The sequence below is a fragment of the Pagrus major genome, chromosome 5 (assembly GCF_040436345.1).
Source record: "Pagrus major chromosome 5, Pma_NU_1.0".
Taxonomy (NCBI): domain Eukaryota; kingdom Metazoa; phylum Chordata; class Actinopteri; order Spariformes; family Sparidae; genus Pagrus; species Pagrus major.
In genome coordinates this window covers 3,846,690-3,858,677 of record NC_133219.1, presented here as the reverse complement: position 1 = coordinate 3,858,677, position 11,988 = coordinate 3,846,690, and the positions used below count along the sequence as shown (strand labels likewise).

The window sequence follows — 11,988 nt, the reverse complement described above, 5'->3', positions numbered from 1 at the left end:
CTCACCAGTGGGCCGCCGATTCTACATGATCAATCAGCTGAAAAGCCACCAACAAGCACTTACTGTCTCAGTCAGCCTGGTGTGTCAGGAGTCCTAACAAAGCGTCTTTGACAGTTTGACAGTTTGATTGAAGTTTGATTTGCAACACTGTTCAGAAATTGTAAACATAAGGACTAAAACAATGCTTGGCAAAAGTTGCCCTAAGAAGAAAAAAAAAAAACTATATTTGGGAACAGAGTGTCATCTGGATATTGAACCTAGTACTGACCAAAAAGTGTTAATTGGAATTTTATTTCTGGACGGATCTGTAATCTTGTTTCTTATTCTTTAATATAGTTGTGAGGGTAATGTCCTGAGGCATGTATTACTTATTGTTACTTGACTTGAATGTTGGAACTTTACTTTGCAGAGTAATGTAAGGTCAGAGTTTGACACCAGAGGACTGTTTTCACATATATCTGCTGAAGTCGCTCTGTGCTTAAGTTAAATCTCAGTTTAAGAGCTGGATGCACAAATAGCATGGAAGCCAAACATGGTCCAGTATGAAATTTACAAAAGAGTGAATTAGAAACCGGAAGACCCCAGTGCACATACGCTGATCCAAGAGGCTCTCATCCAAGAGGCTTCCTCGGTTCTAACGAACTGGAGGGGAGTTGCAGGCTTTTAAACTCTGTGTGGGAGTGTCCTTACAGAGTCGTTTAGGACACGTGTGAGCTCTGAGTTTCGGAGTCGTTAGGGCCACTTTTGGGTCGTAACTTAACCAGCCTTCATGTGGGTTGCTAGTGCTAGGTGAGTCCAGGTGTGAATGACTGTTAAGCTGTCTGGGGAGGGAACTGAGCAGATGGATTCTTTTACTTTTACTCCTCTTTCAAACCATCTGTCTTCTCTGGCCAAGATGTTGTTCTCACAGTGTTGTCCTCAAACGAATGATTTGTCTCCTACAGATGTAAGTGGACAGCAGAGTCTTGACCTGAGGTTGTTTTGTTTCCCCATTGTACAAATGTGTGCAGTCCTGGCTGCATTGAACTGCATAAACTACATTACTCTGTTTATGCCTGGGTGTTTTGTCCTTAGGATGGACAAGTTTCTGCCTCAGTGTATGGTAGGTTTGAAGTGAACTGGGATATAAGGTTTATTAAAGATCCTCCTGAGTTTCTCAGATATTCCTGTGACATAGGGAATGACAATGTTGTTACATTTTTCCGTCTCCTCCTCTCTCTCTGCTCTGGATCTTTTAGAGGTTTTGACAAAGGTCCAGTTTGGGTAGCCACAGGTTTTAAGTGCTCTCCTGATGTGCTTCTGTTCCTTCTCTTTCCCCTCTGTCTTAGTGGGAACGGTCTCAGCCCGATGGTTTAGGGTTCTGATGACCCCCAGCTTGTGCTCCAGTGGTTGATGAGAGTAGAACAGCAAGTAGTTATCTGTGTGTGTAGGTTTTCTGTACACCTCAATGTGCTTCTGTCTTCTTCAATGTGTACTGCACAGTCCAAGAAGGGCAGACTGTCTCCTCTGACATCTTCCCGCATGAACTCAATGTTATTGTCCACAGCATTAATGTGTTTTGTGAAGGCTTCCACTTCCCTTGTTCTGATTTTGACCAAGGTGTCATCAACATACCTAAACCAGTGGCTAGGAGCAGTTCCTGTGAAGGTAACCAAGGCTCTGCTATCAACTTCTGCCATGTAGAGGTTGGCCACTGTTGGGAGCGGAAAAGAGACCGGAACATCACCATCTTGCTGGTAGACAAAGGGAGATGCACTGTATTGCTAAACACAGCTACACAAACTACCACACCAAAGTCACTGATCTGCTTAGTGATACTAACACCTATGAGACACTGAGGTGACACTGAGGACAAAACCATTGACAGGCCATTATATTACAGACCGTACCCCGGGGAAGCTATCCCATATATCTATGGACTCCCCAAGATGCACAAGGAAGGAGCATCACTCAGACCCATCATCAGCAGCATCAACTCAGTTACCTATAACATATCCAAGCACGTGGTCAGTATCCCAGTCTCTTTTGGTCGGTTCAAAAGAGGAGTAAAAGAATCCAGCTATGTCAAACTGGAACGACCGTCTTTGAACAGAGGAGGTGGCCTACGACATTACTTATCACCCACCTACAATGCAGTACTGAGTTCCCTCCCCAGACAGCTTAACAACCATTCACACCTGGGCTCATCTAGCACTAGAAACCCACATGAAGGCCAGTTGGGTCAACGACACACAAACGTCGTCAAGAAACTGAAACAAGTCCAGTTGCCTACGATACAGCACTTAGAACTACCATGACCTGGAAGACTGAGAACCTTCATCAACATCTTTTAGTTGAAGACATTTCCTGTCCAGTAGTTGCATTTATGAAATGAAAAAAAGCTTGCATACTCATCTTTTGGGTATTTATTTATTTTACTTTTGGAAGAAGACATATATGCAATGTTTAAACTATGTAATTGAACGTTTTTTTATGTACCTTTTTTAAAAGATTCCTAGAGTTGATCTTCACATTAAAATGTTGTTGTTTATAGTTTTATTTAAGCAGCTACAGCTACTTGTGTTTCGACAACATTAAATATTTGAAACATTTTTTGTTCAGTGAAAAATTCAGAAGTCGTATTCACTCTTTAGAGAAAGGTATTGAAATATCTTTGTTTTGATATCAATACTGAGACTGTAATGGTACTAGTATAGAAAAAGGGAACAAAGACTTAATCTGGACAAAGCTCTCTATAACACAAATGAAATCTACATTAAAAACTCACATTGCTCTAAGACATTTTACTCAATCCTTTTTATGTTTATATTTACTATATATATATATATATATATGTATATATGTATATATATATATATATATATGTATATATATGTATATATATATGTGTATATATGTGTATATATGTGTATATATGTATATATATATGTATATATATATGTATATATATGTGTATATATATGTGTATATATGTGTATATATGTGTATATATGTATATATATATGTATATATATATGTGTATATATGTGTATATATGTATATATATGTGTATATATGTATATATATATGTATATATGTATATATATATGTATATATGTGTATATGTATATATATATAGATGTGTATATGTATATATATATATATGTGTATATATATATATATATATATATATATCTATACATATATCTATATATATATATATATATATATATATATATATATATAAGGATGGACAGTGCTTTCTGGGCTTACTTTGAAATAACTACATTTGATAAGGTTATTAGCGCTATTTTCAGTGTAAGGATAGCAAAGATGTAAATCTGGTGACCCAGTCCACCACTGTCGTAGTGTTGTATGACATTGGTGCCGTTGATCTCTCGAGGGTCAGTCTATCAAAAACATGGAGTATGGCTCTTGTGTTATGGAAGTAATTTTTGTGTTGATATGTCCTCACAACTCTGGTAAGACAAACCTGTGTAAATGTGTATGTTTTCCGTCCTCCTGAGTGATGACGGCATAGCGAGGCCTGGAGCGCTGCCAAGTGCTTTCATTCACACCTGATTAGATCACTTTGACCTGGATAACATGCAGCACTCATGCTTGGCAACACGCTGCCACACAAGCCTTTTGTTTGGCCTTAATAAAATACTGCTCCAGCCCCGCTTGCCTCAGATTGAGATGTTAGTACAGATACCTCGGTGGAGGTCAGGTCAGCTGAGTTACTGTACTTGTCCATTTGATCCTCCATCTGAAGATCTTGCATGTGGTTTATTCACCTGAATCGCATACATACCCATACATGTAGGCCATACAGATCAATTCTCAATTTTCTGTTCTGTCTGACTTGTATGATAGGACAGCAAATCACAAAGCACGGATTTGTTGTCACTGACATGTCTGCATTTCTGCTGGGAGACATTCTGATCTCATTGTGTTAATATTTTGTGAAAGTACCAATAGTCATCCCTACAATATATATCCCTATTGATATCGATATTTGATTTTGTCGCCCAGTCCTAGCATTTCTTAAGTGCTTTTTGAGGAGATTTCAATATATTGAAGTATTATCGTGTGCATATTGCAATATAAGGCCTTAATGCCAAGCCCTAGTTTAAGTATTAAGCATGTTGACTGTTTCACATTGAATGCCTGCATTCTTGGTAAGAAATGTTTCAAGAAGCAGCAAATCTTTCACTGAATTCGATGTTTTTTTGTACAGGGATAAGTGTAGGACATGCAGGTGAAAACTTGGAGCCTAGCTTAATCAAAAGATACACTAACAAACCCATAGGTGTCTTGTATATCGAATCTTGCTAGTTAGCAAAACAGTCAACAATTCATCAGAGTCAGTTGGGTTTTGTTGTGGTATGACAGCCCAGGCACATCAAACCGACATCAAAGAACTGGTTCTCGTCTCATGCACTGATCCACTTAGCTGGAGTGGCCAATCAGAGCGATTTCTCTCACTGGTGGGTTACGCCGCAGATCCAAAATGCTCAATCGTCCAAAAAGGCACTGACAAGAAAAAAAGTACAATAATCCAGATAGATATTGATTTTCATGCTCATGCCTTCCATTGAAAATGTTTTGACATTGGAGATTACATTTCTTTAAGAAATAAAAGTTATGAGTTAGCTGATGAAAGCCACAATTTCACAGTTATTATTAATTTTATTTTGTAGGGCCATGGCTGCACATCTCCACACTATGTCTTCACATTAGCATGTTGTTCTGTATCGAACACGGCATCTCAGTAAGAGATCAGATCAGCTAATTATCCTGGTGGGCCTCTCTCTAAAACACCTCTTTGTTGTGCTAATGCACTCTCTCTGATAGCATCTCCATCCATAACCTTCTCCATGTGTACAGATAACCTGGAGGGGTTGGAGTTGTGTATGTAGGGCGCTGGGAGTTGGGTAGCAGGGATTGGAGGGGGTGCAGCATGTCCTGCAGCTGTGCCTACGATGACAAGCCTGTCCTCAACCTGCCCTCCGCCAGACTAAACACAACACACAGCTCTACCTGCAGGACTTCCTGCCTGCCTTTCCATCTGCAGTTCCACTTGTCCTGTGAGTGGTGAGGATGCGTTGCAGTTTTGGGATCTCAGCGGTACGTCTCTGCATTGCGAGCTGTAGTTAAAGCACCGATGGCTCTCTGTTGAAGTGGGATTGGTAGGTTGGCTGCTCGCCGATGTGCACTGGCCTGACTGAATGCACTGAACCAGGTTTTTGTGCCCATAGCAGTTCTGAGGGAGTCATGCTTGATCTTTCCGGGCCACATGGAAACTAGGTCACTGTGCTGTGCTGTCATTTGTGCCTCTCTCCTTGTATGTGTGTGTGTGTGTGTGTGTGTGTGTGTAGAATAAAACGGTAAAATAGGGCTTTTACATAAGGATGGGATGGGTTCCACAGATATGCAGTATTGCTGTTGCGAAGATTCTCTCCAACTGCACCACAACCCCCCACCACCAGCATCCCCCACCCCCTTTGTGTGATGCCATACTGGGAGAGAGCTAGATAGAAAGAAACAGAAAGGGAGAGAGGGAGATGAAATTCTCATCCTTGGTTCAGATCCTTAAGAACGCTTGGGAAGGCAGGATCTTATTATCACAGCAAATTTGCAATGTGCAGAGTGGAGGAGATTAGATGCGTCTTGCCTTTGAAGTGTATTTTCCAACCATTGTGCAATGGCAAATTCCATCAAGTGTTGGAGGGAGCTGTGATAAGAGGCATGGGTTATGAATGCTGCGGCATTAAAAGCCGTCATTTGAGCAATAAGATGAAACGCTCACAAACTCCTGCTAAATGAAAAATATTTCCCCTCATTTCAGCACTGTCATTTATAACTATGTTGTGGAAAAGCCACAGATACTAAAATAACAGGTGCACTGGATAGCATATAAGAGCTTGGATAAATATGTCAAAATATGTGACATATGGATTATACTTCATGTAAAGGATGGAGCATTGGCCTTTGAATAGGGGACTCCCTTTTATCTTTCTCTTCTTTTTCATGTTTGTTCTCCCAATCAGCACCATTTAATTCAGATGATGCTGGATTCGATTGTTTAAATCCTTTCTCTTATGCAAATTCACATCCATAGCAATTAATTAAAATCAGGTTTAATCCACAGATGATGCCACATTTTAGTTTGCACTGGAAGAGAAGGCGAACAGGATTTTTTTTCTCCAAAGAACTGAGTTGAAAACAACATTAGAAGGGCTCAGATTTCCAGAGCAGACACGAAGGTGCTGCTGGACTTTGATCAGGCCGTCGCTGTGTGTTCTCCTTAGCTCTTTGACCTTCACATTGAGTGCTGCGGCTTCCCAAGGGTTTGCTGTCAGGATGGGGCCGGCGGGGATAATGGGAGGGTGAGCAGGAATCATCACTGGAGTGACCTGCCCGCTCCCAGTTTCCCCCTCTCAGGGTTCCTCAGGGGCGAGAGAGTTGCAGGGTTGGAGGACATCCCAGGGGACGCAGCTGAGGAGTGACATCCCCAGCCTGGGCCTCAGATCCTGTTGCAGCTTCAGACCAAACACAAACAGTGCAGAGTGGCTAGAGGTGTCTCAACATGCCAGGACACATACTGCTTCTACAGTTGGTCCACTTTGTCTTATTCTTCTTTGACATCTAAGAACATTGCAGTTTAGGTGTGCAAAGCAAAAAATGCTGAATAAATCACTCTTCATATGGAAATTATCCAGATTTCCATTTTTAAATTAAATTTCATTCTGTCTTTGGTTCTCAGAGCTCATATTTGTGGGGTTTTCAGCTGTGTCTAGCAGCTGCTAGCTTTAAGTCTGTGGGTTAGTTCATCAGTTTACTGTGCATGTACTATAGCCAAAAAAAGCTGCATTACGTACACTTAAAGACATAATATGTAACATTTCTCTAAAAATGACAAGTCCTTTGTTATATATTTTTTTGAGTTGTGTACTTACATTATCCCGAATGTTTCCACCAATTCAGTGCGTTTCATTTGGTTGCTTTCGCTAAAACTTCCAGGGAAACATTAGACGATATACCAGAGGATAAGAGGGAAGTCGACGAATGGGATGAAATGTAACGTGAATAAAACATTTGTGCCCGACTCATATAAAATAGATTTTCATCTGCAATGGTGGCTGTCTGACAATGAAGATGACTCCCTACGCTACTTCACAACATCATCAGACAATGTCTTTTGTTTTTATTGTTTTGATTCAGAGGCCCCTCCCAGCAGAAGTAACATACTGTGCATTTGAGTATTGTGGTTATTGTTGGCTTTTTGCAGCAATCGGATCTCTCAAAATGTGCGTAAACCAGAGGTCTTCCTTCTTTTATTGGGATTAGGGATTAAAAGACACAGCTAGATTTCTGCTGATTTTGTTGCCAGATATATATGCTTGATGGGTTTCTTATAGGGCTTTTGTGGGTGCCTGTGGAAGTATTGCTTTGACAGCAGTGTGGAGGGACTGTATCTTTGTATTCGTAATCCAAACTCTAACAGAACCTGAAAAAGTGAAGCTGAAGCTGTATGTATGTGTAGGGTATGAGCATAACTACTGCAGTATCTTGTGTTTATGTCACATTAGCACCAAGCTGGTTTCAGTTCTTCACAAATGTGCTTTTTAAATGTTGTCTTTGTTGTGTTATTTTGCACTGCTCTTTAGACTGCTCTTTAATGCTAATCTCATCAGTTTCCATTTCTGTAATGGTGATCTATATATCCCATTAAAACTATAACCACCTGAGTAGCATTTATTTTGACAGAGTTCTCTCTAAACCTAAGCTTCTTATCATGTCTGCCCACCAAAAGTAAGTGCTTCAGCTAGCTAGCCTAACAACTGTACCAAAATAACAGGCATTGCAGGTCTGTGATATATAAAAAGTGATATACCACAGATGATTTATCATTAGATTTCTGACCACCATTTTTGACTCTTTTTTGGTCCAAGTGTGACAAACTATTTCTAGATTCACAGTAATGTTAACAAAAATTGTGTCAGTTGCTTTCAAAACCTCAGTTCCACAAAACCCATCCAGTTCTAGATGTTAGCACTGTCTACCTTACATGTACATAAACCTGTGCAATAGGCATGCATGGGCTTACTATAATTAAGCTACATTAGCTGCAAGATGTACCATTTTTACACCAAAATTAATGTGTATATGCAGGTTTTTCTAAAGTGGGAAAACTCAGTATTTGCTTCTTTCTTTCTTTCTTTCTTTCTTTCTTTCTTTCTTTCTTTCTTTCTTTACTTCTTTCTTTCTTTCTTTCTTTCTTTCTTTCTTTACATCTTTCTTTCTTTTACATCTTTCTTTCTTTACGTCTTTCTATCTTTCTTTGTCTTTCTTTCTTTCTTTCTTTCTTTCTTTCTTTCTTTCTTTCTTTACATCTTTCCTTCTGTCTGTCTGTCTGTCTGTCTGGTCATGTTTATCTTCATGTATGCACTGGAACAAAGACAAGGAACCGTAAAATGCAGTTGGTCATATACCTCTTCAGGTGTGTTTAAATAAGTCTTAAAATAAGTATTTTTTTTCCGGAGCTGATGACATCTCACTTCTTTCTCGTCTCTGTTGACATTTGCTCATGCGCAGTACTGATCAGGCATCTGGCAAGGATCGGGTGCTGACATAGAGGTCACTGACAGTGTGACGGCGGTTACTTTTTAGATATCTTTTACTGATTTTAGTCTTTTTCAACTCAAGACTGAATGATGTTTGAGTGCTGCTTTAACAGAGACAAGTACGAGAGAAGAGAAATGTGAGAGTATTAAACTGCAGTACAGTGACTGCAGTTCCAGATAATGTATAGTATTTCCAGGTTACCTGGTCACTTGAAAACTCTCTATCAGTATGATTTGGCTTGCATTCAGCACTGACTTTCATCAGAATAATTGGATTTTAAGAGGAAACTTTGCATGTTGGTTTGCCTTGTGTGGCAGAAATCCAAGACTGAGACAAGATGATGATTGGCTCTTCTGTCAGATACTCTTTCTAAGATGCTCCCCACATGCTGCTAGTGAAATATTGAGTTGGTTTTTGGGGAAGCCTTCCCACAGAGTTTGGCTGGGTATTTTTAGACTACAGTCTCTAAGTGAAGGTCTGAGAAACTATACTTATGGGGTGACACTCCCTTTCCACTACTGATCCCCCACCCTTTCCCTTTTCCTTTTCACAATTTCTCTTCTACCCTTGCTTCCTGTGTCTCTGGATTGGCTTTTCCAAACCCTTCAAGGATTGCATAAAATGCATCTCTGAGGATAAATGTAAGAATGTTGTTTGATGTACTCTGCGTCATTAAAGGATTCATGAACTGTTTTATATATGAAGGCTTAATGTTTCCGTGCTGACAGCTGACTGATCCCTCCCAGGTGCTTTCATATGTGTGCATATGGAAGCATAGCTCCATCCTTCTGCTTTCTTGTTGAAGTGGAACTATAGCAGCATTGTATGCACAGTCGTAAGGGCCCCCATAGAATAATTCATTTGATGCTTTGATAAGCGATAATGGATCCAGCAAGGTATAATTCATATGACCCAGATCTCTTTAGGCTTCCACAAAGTGTCCCACTACCTCATTGAGCACCCCCTTCTTTCAAGACTCTCTCGTTTGGTTGAAGAGGGACCATTTATTATTTAAATCCCTCCATAATTCATTCATTCTCCACCAATACACCCTCCATTGCTCATTCCTCATCTAGTACAAATTAGCATGAGCTCTGTATCTGTGCGTCTGAAAACAGAACAGAGAAAGTAAGCAAGCAGAAAGAGATAGCAGCAGCTCAGTCCAACAGAGACGGCTCGGTGCTTATTTCTGCAGTCCTCCCCATGATGTGATGCTGTGTGACATATTGAGTCTAATTTGTAGCCTAAAGAACCAAACAGCTGTGGCCTATTTTGTTTAGCTGTTGTTCGGGTGATGTCACCATTTCTGCCTTGTAAGGCTGCCTTGCTCTCGGCGTGAGGATGTCAGGAGAATTTCCGCTAAGCTGCTGATGAGGAGGGCAGGGGTTGTGTAGCCTTTAGATTAATCTGATAAGTCAACCGAGGGTGTTATGTGCAATTTTTAAGACATCTATTTACCACTGTTAAATATTCACACATGCCCTGTTGCTATATTTGACATGACTCATTTTTTATATAATGAATAATGGTTTAATAGGCATTGGGGTTGCATTACATTGTCCTAATTCTACAAGAATTGCTATCGCTGTTAGTATTTTAAAGAGTCGCTCTACTCAAATCACTAAAAACACATATTGTCTCACTAACCCCAGTGGTATCTAGTCATGCAGATAGGTTTTGTTTGCCTGGTAATGAGATGTGGTTTCACTATATAAATGTGAAAACTGTTGACGGTGCGTTCAGTGGATTATCCATAGTAACTGGGACTCTGTTTCTGGGAAAGGATGTTGAATTTTTTAAATGTAAATTTGTGAGCACTGAAAATCTCTTTCCATTCACTTCAATTTCATTGGTGGGAAATTGGAGACAATAAAAAGAAAACCCTAAACACAGGAATGAAAAAAAATAATAAGAATGAAGTTTTAAACAACTGTTGTCAGTTGAGAAATACGCACATTTGTTTGAGAGCAGTTGCCCTCAACATACATACACACACATACACAAATAACTTGATTGCAAAACATCTGCTTCATTGCATTATGCAACATGTATATGCGTATATAACCTGCCCACAACTGGACTTGTATTATGTGAATTTCTTTTATTATTCAACATAATATTTCACAGTTTAATTTTATTGAGACTTCAGTTGTTTGAGTTTGACATTGGGAAGGGCGTGTCCCATCTGTACACCCCTGAATTAGGGTGAACTGAATATAAAAAACATTGTTATATAGCACATAACTCATGCCCCTTTTCCAGAAAAGTCTTCCGAAGTGCAAGTAAAGAATCATATATTTATTAAAATGGACATTTTAGAATTCTGTAAATGAACTCTGGAACCACCTACCTGCCAGTGACTTGCCTGCACCAAAGTGCAGCCGCTCTGGGTTTAGTATGCATACCTGTCCCTTCTTGCAGGACGGGCCTCAGCATGTCAGGCTGAGTGTCTCGACTTAGCACATAGACATAACATTACCAGTGAAGAAGGCTGGTCCCTCACTGCTTAGATATGTCCTGACATTCCATCTCTAGTGATCATGTATATTGATAAGGCTTCTGTTTTCCTTTTCCACAGATGCAATCAATGAAAGTAATCTAGGTAAGTGGAAACCTCTGAGTTTTGATCTTGTGAAGTGCTGTTTAAAGAGGCCCTATTATGTTCATTTTCAGGTTTATGCTTTTATTTTAGGTGTCTTCCAGAATAGTAGCTTAAGCTAGCATTATGTTGAAAAATTTTTATTTTTACTCATATTGTCCATACCACTATAATCATCCTCTGTCTGACATGCTCTGTCTTAGCCAAGTCTTCCTTAAGGCCCCCCTCCTGAAAGCACATGCAAAGCTAAGCTAAAAGTCTGCTCTGATTGGTCAGCTCACACAGGCCTGAGCCTGGGTTCTAGCTCACCAAGTCTCCGGTCAGCCATGCCAGTGATTCTAGTTTAAGTTAGAGGCACTTCTACCGTGAATATCACCACAATAACTAAACGTTTACTAGCTAGCTTCTAGAGCTTCTATCCCAAAAACTTCACCACTGCACGTTTGAGAATTAATATGATCCGTATTAGCCTCAACCTCGAACAAAGAGATGGATGGAAAAATATTTTAAAAATCAGCATCCTTTACTTTAATGCATGCCACAGCATTGCACCAGAAAAGGGGTGAGTGTCCACCCAGGTGTCACACTTTGATCACTGCCAATTGGAACTGGAGCCAATAACCACTTGTGACCACTGCATCGCGTTTGACCTTGGAATGAATGTAGATCGTACCCTTTCCCATTGAAGACAAAGGCCAGGTGTTAGTAAATGGGTATAACACACTAAAGGAAAGAGAAAAATCACAAGATGGCCTCTTTAATGAAGGTTATCTGTTAAG

The 11,988-nt window shown here is 39.9% G+C and overlaps 1 protein-coding gene across 2 annotated transcripts in view; it reads left to right on the top strand.

Annotated features, from left to right (window-relative positions):
* Positions 1–11,988, top strand: part of nr6a1a (nuclear receptor subfamily 6, group A, member 1a) — a 94,766-nt gene that overhangs the window by 38,453 nt on the left and 44,325 nt on the right. The window contains exon 3 of one of the 2 annotated variants that reach the window (XM_073466935.1): positions 11,189–11,212. The exons of the other annotated variant lie outside the window; for it this stretch is intronic. Within the exon in view, the coding sequence (XP_073323036.1) occupies positions 11,189–11,212 (24 nt within the window). The remainder of the gene's footprint in view (positions 1–11,188; positions 11,213–11,988) is intronic. 2 annotated transcript variants of the gene reach the window in all.